Source organism: Cannabis sativa, chromosome 7, assembly GCF_029168945.1.
Source record: "Cannabis sativa cultivar Pink pepper isolate KNU-18-1 chromosome 7, ASM2916894v1, whole genome shotgun sequence".
Taxonomy (NCBI): Eukaryota; Viridiplantae; Streptophyta; class Magnoliopsida; order Rosales; family Cannabaceae; genus Cannabis; species Cannabis sativa.
Window position 1 is genome coordinate 55215225 of NC_083607.1, and position 16962 is coordinate 55232186.

The following is a 16962-nucleotide window of genomic DNA, read 5'->3' on the forward strand; positions in this document are numbered from 1 at the left end:
TCTTTGCAAGTATACTACTAAACTGTCTTAAAATATTACCATAATTTCTTTTTGAAGAAAATAATAATAATAATAATAACAAACAAAAAATCCAAGATTATTTTGCACGTTCCTTCCTCTTATACATTAGTTGAAATTTTCAGTCAAACATTTGATTAAAACGGGAAAGAGATGTCCATATTATTCCATTTATATATATATATATTTATATTTATATGCTTTTAAGCTAAAAGCTTAAAAGAATTAAAATACTGAATACACACAAATGACAGATCCATACCTTAAAAGACAAAAAGTGTAAAGGATACCTTTGTTCCCTTTTCCAATGAACAACCAAGTTTATGCATAGTTAGCTGGAAAAAACAATGCAATAAAATGAATAGAGAATATATTTGTATAAATGCATACATACACACACAAAAGAAAATGAAATCCAACAATTTTTTCACTTAATAACCTTCCAACTACCAAACAAAATCTTCAGAAATATAGGAAGAATTCTATTTTGAAATTTTAAAAAAATGAATAAATCAAGATGTAATAAAAAGAATCAAGCTTGTGAAGCTATATAAGATAATACAACAGAAAACTAACATTTTGACTGAATTTAATTTAACAAATTTAAAAGAATTTGTAAGACAAGTCATAAGATTTCAATCTCTAAGTCCTCATTGGTTTTTGATGCAAATCTGCTATGAGAGCTGAGTTGCAGCTTCCATATCATCAATTCCCCTTGATGTTGTAGACTTTTCTATGGAGCTGGCATCTCCATCGAAACCGGGTCCTTCTTGCTTCTCCTCTGCTGCAGCTGCTGCTCCTTCATCTGGCCCCAATGCCTGACTACGCGAGAAGGAATTATCGGATGCATTGTTACGCATCCAAGCTTCGTGGAGTTGCAATACATACTCGAGATGCCATAGAACTTCCCCCATTGTTGGCCGAGTCTTCCCTTCGTCGGCCAGACATTTCTCTGCTATCTCCCCAAACTTCTTCAATGATTCAGGACAATAGCTTCCTTTGAGACGAGGGTCGATGATGGTTTCGAGGGACTTCTGTCTTTGCCATCTCATTGCCCATTCTGCAAGATTTATTTGATCTTTGGGCAATGTTGGGTTTATAACAGCTCTAGCACAGACAACTTCAAACAACACCACCCCGAAAGAGTAAACATCGGATTTCTCAGTTAGCTGCTGGCGTCGGAAATATTCAGGATCTAGATAACCAAAGCTTCCTTTTACTGCAGTGCTGACATGAGTGTGATCCAAAGAAGGGCCATTTTTAGACAGTCCAAAATCTGACATTTTTGCTACAAAGTTTTCATCTAACAGTATGTTAGTTGTCTTAACATCTCTGTGGATTATTCCTTGCTCAGCTCCAGTATGAAGGTAATGGAGTCCTCTTGCAGCACCAATGCATGCTTCTATTCTCTGTTTCCAGGTTATGGGAGGGAGATCACTCCCGAATAGATGACTTCTAAGTGTCCCATTTGCCATGTACTCGTAAACCAAGATCATTTCGCGCTGTTCTTCACAATAGCCAATCATGGAGACCAGATGCCTATGCCTGAGCTTGGAAAGCATCTCAATCTCAGTTTCAAACTCTCTAAGGCCTTGGTTTGATTGCGGATTAGCCCGTTTGATTGCTGCAAGGGTGGCATCTTCAATCTCCCCTTTGTACACCTTACCAAAGCCACCAACTCCAATCATCAATGTTTCATCAAAGTTATTTGTTGCAGCACGAATCTCGGCTAATGTAAACCGCTTCCCACCTCTAATAGTAGCCATAGATCCATAAGGATTCTGAATTCCTCCCTTGGCATTTCCTGTGCTGTTCCCAATGGATCCATGAAGAAATAAAGGCCGCCAAACAGAAGCATTGTGTTTGGTGTCACTCGATTTGGCTCCTCCCCGGCCTCTGCAGAAGCATAGTACGAAAACAACTACAGCAGCCAAGATAACAACAGAAGCCAAACCTGCTCCAATTCCTACCCAAAGGATAAAACTTTTCGATTTTCCTGAAGATTTCCCAGCTGAATCATATCTCTCCACATAAGCAAGATTCCCATTTCGACTCAGCTTGAAAATTTCTAGCCCATTTAAGAGAGCATCGGTTACTGCAGCAGCAGCAGACGAATCAGGCCCTAACTGAATCCACAGTGTGTCAAATTTCGAGGACACCGTGTCAACAAAGTCCTGATGGTATGCCTTGTTCTTCCCTCCTGCTCGAGAGAAAACATCGAAATTATCAGCTGCAGTTCTGTTGTTGATGTAGATTCTAAAGGTTCTTTCTTTTGCCTGAGCATAAACTAGCTCACAGAAATGTAACCGAACTAAGTAATCGAAATCAGGATGCACTTCAAATTTCCATGACATGTTGAACCTTTTCTCCAAGACTTCATTGTTGGACATAGATCTAGCACTTTCATAAACAAGAAGAGGAGCCACTGAAGAATCATTCATGGAAGCATAGGTAATATTGGAACTATTATGAATTTCAGACCCTGCATTGGCTGTGATCATATAGCTAGAATCAACTTCCCATGTCCTCCAAAGATCTGAGTTCTCAGAAGGTTTAATCTCATCCCCCCCAACATTCAACCTATACATAATCTCAACCCCTCGCCCATTCAAATTCAGATTCACTGCATTTCCACCCACTTTACCAACAGACCCTGGAAAGAAATTATCAACAACTGGGATAACCTCTATACCATTAACAAATCCAAATGACCCTTTAGTTGGGATAAATTCAATAACAAGAACACTAGGATTAACATCCAAAATATACTCTTTAACCAGAGAAAAAGTAGTGTTGCCTCCAGAACTTTGCAACACCATGTTCTTGTGTGAAAGCTCACCAGAAACACTGAATTCTGAAACCAGTTTCAGACCATTTGCCACAACACTAAATGAAGAATCATTTACATTGAAATTCTTAAATGGGAAAGGACAAAAATGAAGCCTTACCACACAGTAACCCTGAATTATTGGAAATGTGTAGTTCATACCATCAGTGAATACCCGGGCAGTGTTATACACTGAAGCCAACTCCAACTTGTTACTTGATGATGGAGTTGATTCAGCAACTCCATGAGAGCTGAGAGTGAGATTGTTATTAGGAGCTAAATCACCAACCCATTTCCTACCCTCCACTTCAACACTGGAATTAGCTCCACAGTTAATGAAAAAGGAGTTTGATTGAGCTTCTCCAATTTCCACAAACACAAAGAAAACAACTAAAAGAAGCAGACCCAATACACTGCCTTGTACCTTCTTCCCCATATCACCCAATATTCTTCTAGTATTTCAATGAAAACAAAGATTACCCAAAACTCAAAAGACCCAATAATACAAACAACAAACCCAAAAAATCCCAACTCTTTGCTCACAAAACTACTTCCATTCCCCAAATGATTTGACAAGAACTATTTTTTTTTTTTCTTTTTCAAGTTTGGGACCAATCCAATCACATCAGAATAGGTTTTCTAAGCTATTTTCATGACAACCAATCTGTTATTCTGACTTCTCACCGATTTAGAACCAAGCAAGAAGGGCTATGAAAAGCCCACCTGTAACTTCTTCTAAAAGTAGCTTCTCTTCACTTCCAGAGACCAGGATAGGTCACAGATCTAGAGGAAAAAGATAAAATGAACAAAAAGGGTGGAAATTTCTTGCTTAGCTGAGGAAAAAAGAGAACACCAACTGAGGAGATGAAGATGATAATGATGATTATGATGATGATGATGAAATGGGGTTGCTTTTAAATTTGAAAAAAATTATATAAAGAAGAACATGGGTTGTTGGGAACAGATTGGAAAAGAAGATCAGTTCATATCTTTGGGGTGGTTTTTGTTTTGTTTTTGTACCTCTTTTACTCTTTTCTTTACAGAAGAGAGTTGAGAATCTGACAACATTGAATTTGTACTTTACTACCACCCTCTTTTTTTTTATTATTTAATTCTTAACTGTTGCAACAGGTGCTTTCTTTTTTATTTTTCTATTTTATTTTAGTCCCCAAATAAAATAACACCTAATACGGTGCCCACTTTTTTATTTTTATTTTAGAGAACTGTTTTAAAATAGAAATTTAAAAAAAAAAAATTGAAGAAAATATTCTAAAACCTTTCTTTATTTTAAAACTTTTTTTAGAATTACTATTTATATTTAGGATATTGGCTTATACTTTAAATTTTTTAACAATTAACCACCTGAATCGATTTTTTAATAGTAAAACTACCCAAATTCTCTTTCTGTTAGCTATTTACTCCTTCTATTCAAAATATTATATTAAGTATCACGGTGGACATGCCACACTGTACACAAGTGCATACTTGATAAATTTTTAGTGGTATATGCAATATATATTTTTTATAATTTATTTTTTTCTTATTTTTAAAATTTTTAAATATTAAAATTATTTTTTGATAATTAATATTACGTGAACTAGTAAAAATTTTTCACGTCATGTTCACCATGGCACTTAACATAGTTTTTTAGATGAAAGGAGTATATAGCTAACAAAAAGGGAATTCGAGTAGTTTTGTCACCAAAAAAATCAATTCAAGTAATTAATTGTTAAAAAATAAAAAGTAAAGAAATGGGGCGGGAGTTTATTTATTTTTGCATTACATAGTTTATGTTGTACTATCCAGTAATGAGAGATAAAAAAAAGTTTAGTATAAGTTAGAGAGAAAGAAAAATAATGCTAAATATAAACATATGTTTTAATATAATATAAAAAGAGAATAAATTGTTTAATTAAATAGTAAAATTACAAAAAAAATTATCTTATATATTATTTTTTAACTTTTTTTTTAAAAAAATTTACGGTATGGGTTTCTCAGGTGATTTTTCTGATGGTTTTTATGTAGGTTGCTATACGAATTTTGGTTGCGATTTAAGTTGATCTGTTAGTTGCAATTTGAGTTTCTATGTGAAATTTTGTAAAATATAAAAAAAAAAATTAAAATATTTTAAAGTGTAAAAATAAAAATAAAAATAAAAATAAAAACTCTAAAAAAACCATTAAAAGTTCTCATTAAAAAATAATCTCCATATATATAAATAAATAGAATGATAGAGATAGAGCTTATATAATTAAATTACATAGAATAAATATAATATAGAATAAGACTTAAGAGGCATGTGTTGCCAAGATGGGACTCCATATTACTTAAAAAGTGAATCACATGCATATGTCTGAGAGTGAGAAAGATGATACCAACACAACACTAAAAAAAATTTATCAACTCTTATACATATAAATTAAATATATTAATCCTTTGTATTATATGAATATATAATTTAAATTATTGGATGTGACAATTTTGCAAATATAATTAAACCTGGCCCCTCTAATTAATACAAAAGCTAATACTTGTTGGCTCTTGGCTGGCTCATCCGTACCTAAGAGCCTCTACGGAGTCCTTTTGCCCTATCCAATTCCCATTATTGATTATTCATATTTATATTCATTGATGTTGATTGAAATAATTGGCACAATATTTTTTTTTATTATTTTTTTTTAATTTGCAGTCAAAATTTTAAAATTGTTAAATTAGGTATGATTAAATTTTTTAGGCCCCAAAAATTATGGTTATATTTTTTAATTGGGTCAATATTATTTTGAATCTTATATTTTGTAAAAGTTACTAATTGAATTTTATGTTTTGTTAAAGACATAATAAATTATGTATTTTTCAAAATTGTACAAATAAAACCATGAACTGATTTTTTATCAAAATAAAATTTAATAATAATCTAATCTAAAGATATTCTGACAAAATTAATTATATTTTCTGTATCTGTTCTTGTTAAAAATTATCTTAAAGTTAGTTATATTAAAAAGTAAAATTATTAAAAATTGAGCTTAGGGTCCTATTTTTACCATTTTGAAAAATATAAAATTCATTTTATCATTTAACAAAATAAAAAGTCCAATTGGTAATTTTTACAAAACGTCCAAAATAGTATTTACCTTTCCTAATTTTTACAATTATGTTGTTCAGTAATTATTCCGTTCCTTTAGTCTCTTAAGTGTCAAAGTAGTTTACAACAAAATTTTATTACTTCACCAAATTTTATTTCAAAAAAAAAAAATTAAAAATTAGAAAATAAATAATTAAATATATATATAAAAATTAAAATCAGATTTCTTTTAGAAATAATTAATATTTAGGGTAAATACTATTTTGGACCCTGTGTTTTGTAAAAATTACCAATTGGACTCTCTGTTTTGTTAAATGACAAAATGGACCATATATTTTCTAAAATAGTACAAATAGGACCCTGAACTGATTTTTTATCAAAATAAAATTTAATAATAATCTGATCTAAAGGTGTTATGAAAAAACTGTTTACATTTTCTGTATCTATTCGTGTTAGGAATTGTCTTCAAGTTGGTTATATTAAAAAAGGTTATTAAAAATTAAGCTCATGTCCTAAATACCATTTTAGACCCTCTGTTTTACAAAAGTTACCAATTGGACCCTGTGTTTTGTTAAATGACAAAATAGACCCTGTATTTTCTAAAATAGTACAAATAGGACCCTAAATTGATTTTTTGTCAAAATAAAGTTTAATTATAATCCGATCTAAAAGTGTTATGACAAAACTGTTTACATTTTTTTTGTATCTGTTCGTATTAAACATTGTCTTCAAGTTGGTTGTATTAAAGAAAAAAGTTGTTAAAAATTAAGCTCAGGGTCCTATTTTTACTATTTTAGAAAATACAGGGTCCATTTTGTCATTTAACAAAACACAGGGTCCAATCTGTAACTTTTGCAAAACACAGGGTCCAAAATGGTATTTACCCTTTTTACAATTTTGGAAAATACAAAGGTCCATTTTGTCATTTGTCCACTTAGTAACTTTTGCAAAACACAAAGTTCAAAATGATATTTACCCTAAAATTTAACCAACATATTCCTTCTCTTCTTATCACCCTTCACCACCACAACCATCGGTGACCCTCCGGAATCTGAATACCCAACCAAAACACCAAACCACCTTGTAGAAGACTCGTCCCCTCCCTCTCCTCCCCGACCCATTTAAACCCAACCCCCTGCAAAAAAAAAAAAAAAAAAAAAAACCTCAAACAAGCCCAACAAAACCACTCGGATCACCAGCACCACCACCACTGAAATCACTCAGATCACAAACCCAACAAAATCAAACGAAAACCCACAAACCCCGCAATCATTTTTAGATCTGAAATCACAAATACCACAAACCAAAATACAAAACTGATCGAGAAATGACGTCAGGATTCGCGAGGGGGAAGGAACCTTTGAGTTCCGTGAGTTCTCAGGTTGTATCGCCTGAGGTGGCGGTGGTGGTGACGCTGTGATAGCGAGAGCACCGAGAGGGAGAAAGGGAAGCAGGGTTTGGGGTTTCGGGTTCTGGGTTTTGAGAAAAAGGAACGGAGGTCCATGTGAGGTGAGAGGGGAGGGTTGACGGTGCTGCTTCCTAGAACGTCGCCGACGCCGCAAGCAGAGGGAAAGAAGAAAAGAAAAAGAGAAAAAAAGAGTAAAGAAAAAAGAGGAAAAAAATTAATTTTTTTTTCTAATTTTGAAATTTGTTAAATATTTTAAATTATTTTTTTATTATTATTAAAATTAAGTATACCAAAAAAATTTCATCATGTGTACACTTGTGTGTATGATAGTTCATTTTGGACAATGGTAGAGGTGGGGAAATATAACTAAGGTAAATTGCAGTAAAATTCTTAATACTTTCATTTTGCTTGCATTTAACCCCCAAACTCAAATTTGGGTGGTAAAACCCCCAAAACTAGTTTACAGTTTCCATCCACTTTAGGTGTTAATTGTCATGTTAGATTGTCCATGTGTACATCTACGTGGATATGGTGTACACATGACACAATTTTATTGGTCTACGTAACAAATTATTTAAAAAAAATAATATAAATATAAAAAATATATATTAAAAAAAAAACTGAAAATAATTAAACTTAAAAATAAATTTAGTTTGAGGGTATAAATTGAAAATGATAAACCTTAATTGGAAACTCTAATTCTCTTTCTTCCTCACTCGACACCCACCCTCTCTCTCCTCTCTGTACGTTTGTGCGGCGGCCACTGGAACGACATGACCACCGTGATCCGATCACCCACGCCCCGATAGGACCACACATCATCGTCCGTAGGCCCAAAAAACCCCAGGGGCACACGGCTCGAGATCACGGGGTTAACGTCGAGCTTGATGCGAGAGAGGGATCACAACGTTGGACTGAGCTTGACACGACGAGAGAGAAAGGGTTTGAGAGCAAGAGAGGGATTGGGGAACACGAGTTCCTGGGATTTCGTGGCTCGTGGAGGTCAGCCATGGCCTCCGTTTAGGCCTTCGCCGAACGAGGGTGGCTCCACCGAGAAAATCAAGAGAGACAGAGAGAAATAGAGTTCCAGCGAGGGTGAAACTGGCGAGAAGGGGAGAGAGATATCAGAGTTTCTGGGTTTTTCTGAGGGCTGCAAGAATGGAGGTGTGGTCCGTTTAGACCACCGGCGCCGGCAGAGGGTTGTCTTTGGTTTGGCTGTCATAGGTAGAAGAGAGGGAGAAAGAGATGAGTTAGGGTTTTCAAATTAGGGTTTTCTATTTTTTTTTTTTTTTGGAAAGAAATTAGGGTTTTCTTATTAAATTTCTGATGTAAAAAAAAAAAAAAAAGGAGAGAGAAGAAAGGAATGAAAAAGAAATGAAATTTTTTTCAGAATTTTTATTTATTTATTTTTTTAAAAAAAAAACTGAAAAGAAAAAAGATTGTTTTTTAATTTTTTAATTTTTTAAATACTTTTTACGTGGACCAATAAAATTGTGCCATTTATACACCGTGTCCACGTAAATGTACACTGGACAATTCAACATGACACTTAACACCTAAAGTAGATGGAAACTGTGAATTGCTGACAGTTTCCTAGTTTGAGAGGTTTTACTGCCCAAATTTGAGTTTTGGGGGTTAAATGCAAGCAAAATAAAAGTATGAATAATTAGCAAATTTACTCCCTGAACTTATGTCACTACCGACTTGTGGCCCCTAAAATATACGGGTTGTTAGAAAATCTCCCTAATATATTACCACTATATTAATGTACCCTTTCTGTTAGGTTTTTTAACAGACACCCCGTTTATTTATTGATGTGGCATAAGAGTGAAGGTTAAAATTGTAATTGACAATAGCTTGGATGGAAAAATAACAGACTCATTTTCTTTTTCTTTTTCTAATTATTTGTTTATTTTTGAAATAACAAAAAAGAAACAAATTAAAATAAAATTCCCTTTATTGAATAAAAACCAAATATAAGAAGAATTTTATCTTAAGTTTTTGAATTCAGTAAGAATATAACAAACACCTATAGATTTATTAAGATAAAAAAAAAAGCAAAAAAGAAAAACACGCATAGATTTAGGACAACTGTTTGAGAAATTTGGGTACAAGAACTGTGAATAGGGGAGAAAAGGGTTTCTACGTTGAGAAAGAAGAGGGGTACCCGAAGAATGATTGTTTAGAGATCGATACCTCCTTTTACGGTAAGTTTCTTAGATTTTTTTCTTCCATTTTTTTCTTCATTTTGAAACAAGTTTGCCAAAAATTACTCTTTGAAGAGAGAGACCGAGTACATATAACATTGAGTTGAAATGCTAAAAGTGTCTTCATAACTCATAAGAGTCCAAATTCTCTTTAACTATTTAGTCTTTCTTTGTTTTCTATAATAAATAAATAAAAAAAAAACTTGTTGGTTTGGTTCGTTAAAGCCATTTTCCAGCCAAACGAGCCCAGAAAAACAATGGTTGAGATTTCACCATCAATAAATATAAATGAAATTTATATTCATTCAAATATTAATATTTGAAGTTTTAAAAAAATATATTAATATTTTGGATGGTAACTCTTAAAACCACCAAATAATAATTTATATATTAAATTATTTGTATTTGTAAGTAAATCTATATTTCAATCATCCTTAATGATTTCTCTCCCTTCAAATAATAATCAACTCCCAAATACATCTATATTACAGAGAGAGGCGGAGAAGAAGAAGACATAAGAAATTAAGATCTTTTTTTTTATTTAATTTTTAATTAAATCTTTTTTTGTTTGGTAAGAGTATTTAATATTGCAATAAATTTTTAACTATCATCAAATTATTTTGCCACCTCAGATTCTTTTATGCCACATCATCAAATAAACCGAAATCTGTTAAAAAACTTAACAGAAGGGGGACATTAATATAGTGGTAATATATTGGGGAGATTTTTTAACAACCAGTATATTTTAAGGTGCACAAGTAGGTAGTGACATAAATTGAGGGAGAAAATTTGCTAATTATTCTAAAAGTATTAGGAGTTTTACCGCAATTTACTCATATAACTATAATTTTATTCAGAAAATTGGCTGCAAATTACCTAATCTTTTTAGTCATTTTTTACTTTTGTTCTCTTAGAAAGTTTTACTGTTATAGTTCTTTCAAAAAAAAAATAAAAATTACTGTTACAAAATTGTTTATAATAGGAGTGAAAATTAGATTAAAAGTCTTTTTTTTTTTTATGTAGAATGGGTGATTGCACAAAGACTTTATATTAAAAGATTATTTTTTTATCATAATATTTTTTTTAATAATGTATACATAATAAATATTCATAACAATAAACATGCATTTAATAAGAAAAACAAAAAACAAAAAGAAAAAAAAACTGTTAAAAATTTATTCCAAATGATTATAAAAACTCAATTTTAATTTTCCATCCAAGACCTCCAAGCCGCTTAGGCCAGCCCTTTAGTTTTCATACTTCTTGCAAATTAGACTTTATTTAAAAATTTAATAAACTGACCAAGTATTTTCAACTGCATATTTAACAATGTGTGAAGAGCATTTAGCAAAGAATTATCAAAATTGAGCCAAGTGTAAATTGACTTGGAAAAAGAAAGCATTTTATTAAGATCCATATACTATTCTATTACCTTAAATCATTATTATTATATATTATTTATTTATCTATTATTATTATGTGTATGTGACATGACAAGATATAACATAACAATCATAATCAAACCATTTGCATCTTCTATGCTCCCATGTCCTTTACCTCACCTTATCTCATATATCTTTTTCATTGCATTTAATAATACCTTTTTATATTCTATTTATATATACGTATGGTTTTTTTTTTTCTCACTAGGATTTCGATCAAATCTCCAAATGTTATTTTAATATGTAAGGGTGTAGATGAATTGATCCAATTTAATTATAATTGTCTAATTCAATTCAATTACAATCCACGGTTAAATATTGAACATTCAATTGTGATTGGAATTGATTGATTATTATTTTTAAATATTTAATTAGATTGGATCAGATATTAGATGAGGTGTTCGAAAATCTAATACATTTAATATCCAATCAAACTAGTTAGTATTTTCGTTTAGTTTAGATAAATAATTAAATATTATGTTGTTATACTTAAATATATATTATATATGAAAATTAAAATTAAATTTTTTACAACTTTTTGTCAAATTGGATGGATCCAATTCAATCCAATAAATATTAGCTCTAAAATATTTGGTGGATCTAATTCGATCCAAAAAATTTTACCTTTAAAATATTAGATAGATCTAAACTAATTCAATCAATATACATGAAATACATTAAATGGATAGTTACGATTCAATCCAATATTTATTGAATGTTGGATCGATCAAATTACTGAAATTAATTGGATCGAATTAAATGACAAAATCTAACATTCAATAAATAATTAAGGCGAAAAAAAAATAATATTATTAATTTTAAATGGTTGTTCTCATAAAAACATGGAACTTGAAATATAGTATCTTTTACATGTCTGGTTTGACAAAGCCCAAAACAAAAGCCTATTTACAAATGACCCAAGTGTGTTGGACCAAACCACTCCTTCAGTCGAAGATACAAGCAGTGACCCAGCCTTCTCAACCAAAGGAAATTACAGTGACTTTATCATGGTTGTGAGACGTTGGGGAGGGAAGTGAATTCTGTTAGCAAGAGAATTGCATTTCTTCTTTTCTTTACTGGTTAATTATATAAACACTCTTTTGTAATTTTGAAAACCTTGCCTATTGAATTAAATTGCAAGAAATTCATTTGGAGACTTGTCTTGTCTCGACGAGGGCTGTTACACTAACAATTGGTGCTTTCATTATTTTCTTATTCTTCTCGGGATTAAAAAGTGAATCACATACATATGTTTGAGGGTGAGAAAGATATACCAACACAATACTACATAAAAATTCTATCAACTGTTATACATATTGTTGTGGTTGGTCTTTAAGTGAGGAAATATTTTTTTTTAGCTCCACCAACTTCTAACTGTTTTAACTAACTGTCAATTATGACAGTTAGTATCGAGCTCTACAACCAAAGGCTATTTATAGCCATTACCTTCTACTACTTCAGACACAAGTTGAGAGAGAGTTTTCAGAGTTTTTTGTGAGCTAGTTTTGAGAGAAAGAAAGAGAGAAAAGATGAGTGTTGTATTGGCCTATGGTTTGTTTGATCCATAGTGTCACAAGTGAGATTATTTGTAATTGAAGTTGTGCTTATTGAGTGATTGTGTCATGTACACATTGGGGATCAACAACTGAAATTCTTTCTTCTAGCTCAATAAAGATTGGAGCCATTGGGGTTGTTCTGGCTGAGGAGTAGGCAGGTGATTCATCATCACACTGTTCGAACCTCGTAATCTCTTGTGTTCAAATTAGATTATTCTTCTTGTCAAATTGCTCTTGTTACTGGTTTCGTATACTGGTTCAATATACTGTATGTTTTTGAAGTTACTTTGATCTTGATCAATCTTTCTTGTTTCATGATAAAGCATTTGATCACATTAAATGGTATCAGAGCTCAGTCGAGGGACAACGTCAAAGAACTGAATCAAGACATCAAGAAAGAATCAAGATCTGATCTGCAATGGCTTCAACACGATTCGAAGTTGACAAGTTCAATGGCACCAATGACTTTGGTCTATGGAGGATCAAAATGAAAGCTTTCCTTGTGCATCAGTGAATTTCATAAGCCATTGATCGAGAAGAGCTTGCTACTCTTGGAGAAGACAAGAAGAAGATTAAAAAAGTTCAGAACAAGGCACACAGTGCCATACTACTGAGTTTAAGAGATGAAGTAATCAAAGAAGTTTCAAGTGAAGAAACTACAGTGGGACTATGGGAGAAATTAGCTTTAATATGCCTTAAAAAGTCACTAGCCAATAAGCTTTATCTGAAGAAGAAACTGTATACAATGAGAATGGATGAAACTAAGGACCTCAGGAAGCATTTTGATGAGTTTAATAGGATAATCTTGGATCTTAACAACATATGAGTCAAAATTGAAGATGAGGATAAAGGATTCTTGCTGCTGAGTACCTTGCCAAAGAGTTGTGAGCACTTTGTGAACACCATTCTGTATGGGAAAGAATTATTGACCATGACAGAAGTTAAGTGAGCATTAAACTCAAAAGAAATTCAAAAAAGAAGTGAAGAAAAATCAAATGGCTATGGTGAAGAGCTATTTGTTAGAGGTAGATCAGAGACAAGGGAAAATAGAGGTGTTTTTCACAAGACAAATCACAAAGGCAAGCAGTACAAGGGCTCAAATCAATCACATAAACCAAGGTCTAACTCCAAGATAGGAGAATAGTGCTACTATTACAAGAAAGATGGTCATTACAAGGATGAACGCAGGGCATTGAAGGCCAAACTTCAAAGAGACAAGAGCAAAGAAAGAGGAGATGCAGGTGTTATGGCAGATGGCTATGAGTCAGCTGATGTATTGGTTGTCTCTAGCCAAGAATCAGGAGACTCATAGATACTTGACTCAGGCTGTTCATTTCACATGACACCAAGAAGAGAATTATTTGATAGTTTCAAGAAGCTTGATGGTGGATCAGTCCTGTTAAGAGACAACAAGGCATGCAGAGTTACATGAATTGGAACTGTAAGAATCAAGCTCCATGATGATCAGTTCAGAACCATTCAAGATGTTAGGTATGTTCCAAATTTGAAAAGAAACTTACTTTCTATTAGTGAATTGATTGAGAGGGGTCATACTATAAAAATAGATAGTTCTTTTAAGATCATGAAAGGATCCCTAGTTGTCATGAAAGGAGAACTTAGAAATGAAATTTATTATCTAAAAGGTAAAACAATTACTCGTGAGAGTGGTATTGTAACGCCCTAAATAATTAGGCACGCTACCCAAAATACTTATGAAACCCCAATCCCCTAAACGGGATTACTAATCAAAATAGCGCAGAATTTAAACTTTTATATTAAACAGAAAGAAAATAAACTTGTAATATATTTAAAACTTTTAAAATAGTTGGGATCCCAAAAATATTTACAACCGCTATTACAAGTCATTTATTTCTAGCCGACCTAAACGTCAAAATAGAATTCAAAAGTTCATCACTGATAGACCCTTAACCCGCTTGGTCTGATATGGCTTGAACATGTACATTCTTCATCTTGCTCCTCAAACTCATGGTTGATCAGCCACTGACTTACCCTTTCCTGCACAGTAGAGCACCCGTGAGCCAAGCCCAGCAAGACAGTATAAAACATATCAATAATATGCTCATCATACAATATAAACAACAATGCTATTCAAATTTGTCTGTGTGACACAGACCTGCATGTTACGCTCACATGCATATTTATGTCTACGTGGCGTAGACCTACGTGTTGCGCTCACACGTCTATTTATGTCTACGTGGCGTAGACCCACGTGTTGCTCTCACACGTCTATTTACAATAAGGCCTTAGATCAGTTCATCTCGGTTCTTGTTACCGAGTCCAACCTGGTTATGCCTTGAGCGCATAACCCTTAGTCTCAACATATATATTTATCATATAATTATTGGTGCCACTGCACTATTTGTCTATTTGCTATAGACCTGCGTGTTACGCTCACACGCCTATATATGTCTATGTAGCATAGACCTACGTGTTGCTCCCACACGTCTATATATGTCTATGTAGCATAGACCTACGTGTTACGCTCACACGTCTATTTACAATAAGGCCTTAGTAAGGTTTATCTCGATTATAATTACCGAGTCTAACCTAGTTATGCCTTGCTCACATAACCCTATTCATATATATTTACGTAATCCATACATTACGTTCTTTCAGTGGTTTATCCTAGTAATATACTAGGTCTAGCCAAGTTATGTCTTATGCACATAACTCTTGAAATATATGTATGTATTCAATAGATAACAAAACATATAGAATCTTAGGGTAATAACCCTAAATTACATACCAAATAGTCTCTCATATAACATATCATTGCATGCTCAAAATAACACTTATAGAGATTAATAACCCTAATTCATGCTTTCACTTGATTAGCAATATTATTGTACATCATGACTTTCTTACCTTCACATAACTTCTAGGGTAATAACCCTAGACCGCATTACTATCAAACTCAAGGTACTAATTTACCGAGTCTAACTTAATTATGCCTTGTGCGCATAATTCTTTATTACAATCTATTTAGCATGGCATAGCATTTTCACATTAATAATTACTAGGGTAATAACCCTAGGCCATTAAACCGCTCACTTTAGGGTAATAACCCTAATCTCGATTTCTAATTATCACCAATATAATATTCAATATAAGCACCACTGTGCATATCTCTACGTGCAACTACTGTCTTACCTGTTGTCCTGCAAAGGCAGAGATTCCGAATCCCCGGGTGCTCCTGACCAGGTGCCGGTAATCCTAGTCACACAATCCGGGATTTTCACAAATAGGGTTAACCCCTGATTTCATATTCATAAAATAAATTCATGGCATTTCAAATACAGATAATCACATAGAGCTCAAAAAGAGCTTTCCAACGGTATAAAGAACGTCCCAAACGGAGTCCCGAGTCAAAAGTTATGGCCGAAACAAAATTCAGCATTTCCCGATGAACTCCAACCGGAATTCCGGATGAACCAACCGGAATTCCGGTTGTCTGGGCAGCGAACACGAAATTTCTCAATCTTTAAACCCCCAAAACTCACTCAAATCATCCCCAAACATTCCCAAACTTTCCAGAGCATCAATATATGTCATAATAAACATATTCCACAACTTAAACCCAACAATTGCACTAAAAATCAAAAAGTGCCATTAAAGCACCAAGCTTGAGTTCCATGAACTCAAGCTTGCTTTTCACAACCAAAATCACAATTAATCCACTTAGAGCAGCTAGCAAATATTATAGGGTCTAAAATACATATTTATGCATCAAAATCCAACAATAAACCCCATAATTTCAGATTGTAAAAATCAACTTAAAATTATGTTCAAACTCCAAAACTTTAAGCTCTAAACTTGAGCTTCAACTCAACCAACTCAATCAATTTTCCAGCTGCAAACACTTTCAAAAATCTGAATTCAAGACATGAAAATAACCCTAAAAATTTATCTAGAGCTCAATCAAACACCCAAGCAAGGATTCAAGCATCACATACTCAAATTCAACAAAACTAACTTCAATTCCTTTACACATGCAATCTCAAGAACATTAGCACAAACTTATGCTTTTACAACACTCAAATTCAGAAGTAAAAATCAAGATTAAAGTCATAGGAAACTACCTCAAACTCAAACCAAGAGTAAGCTCAAAGTTCTACAATTATCAAGCTCTAAAACTACCAAACATCAAGCACTTTTCTTCAATTCTTAAAATTGAAAATCAAGAGAGCAAGAGAGGGAGAGAGGGTCGGGTAAGAGAGAGGAATAACACCAGAAATTAATCCATTTTTTTTTAAAGAAATTCATCTTTATCCATCATAGAAAATAAAGGTCAAATGACCAAAGTGCCCTTAAGGCCAAAACACACATGATCACCCTCACAAGGGTAAAATAGTCATTCAATACTCAATTAATTTCAAATAAATTTTAGATTATCATTCATCA

General features: G+C 32.8%; 1 protein-coding gene and 1 long non-coding RNA gene across 2 annotated transcripts; both read right to left on the reverse strand.

The window, feature by feature from the left end:
* Positions 1 to 422: 422 nt before the first annotated feature.
* Positions 423 to 3950, reverse strand: LOC115697201 (probable receptor-like protein kinase At1g30570). Its single transcript, XM_030624114.2, has one exon. It carries the CDS (start codon positions 3279 to 3281, stop codon positions 693 to 695), a length of 2589 nt encoding a protein of 862 aa, XP_030479974.1. The 5' UTR covers positions 3282 to 3950; the 3' UTR covers positions 423 to 692.
* Positions 3951 to 14291: 10341 nt separating this feature from the next.
* LOC133029237 (uncharacterized) lies at positions 14292 to 16238 on the reverse strand. Its single transcript, XR_009683386.1, has 2 exons — positions 15712 to 16238; positions 14292 to 14556 (listed from the first exon to the last, which is right to left on the reverse strand). It is a non-coding gene; the product is annotated as an uncharacterized LOC133029237 (long non-coding RNA).
* Between the last annotated feature and the right edge of the window lie 724 nt (positions 16239 to 16962).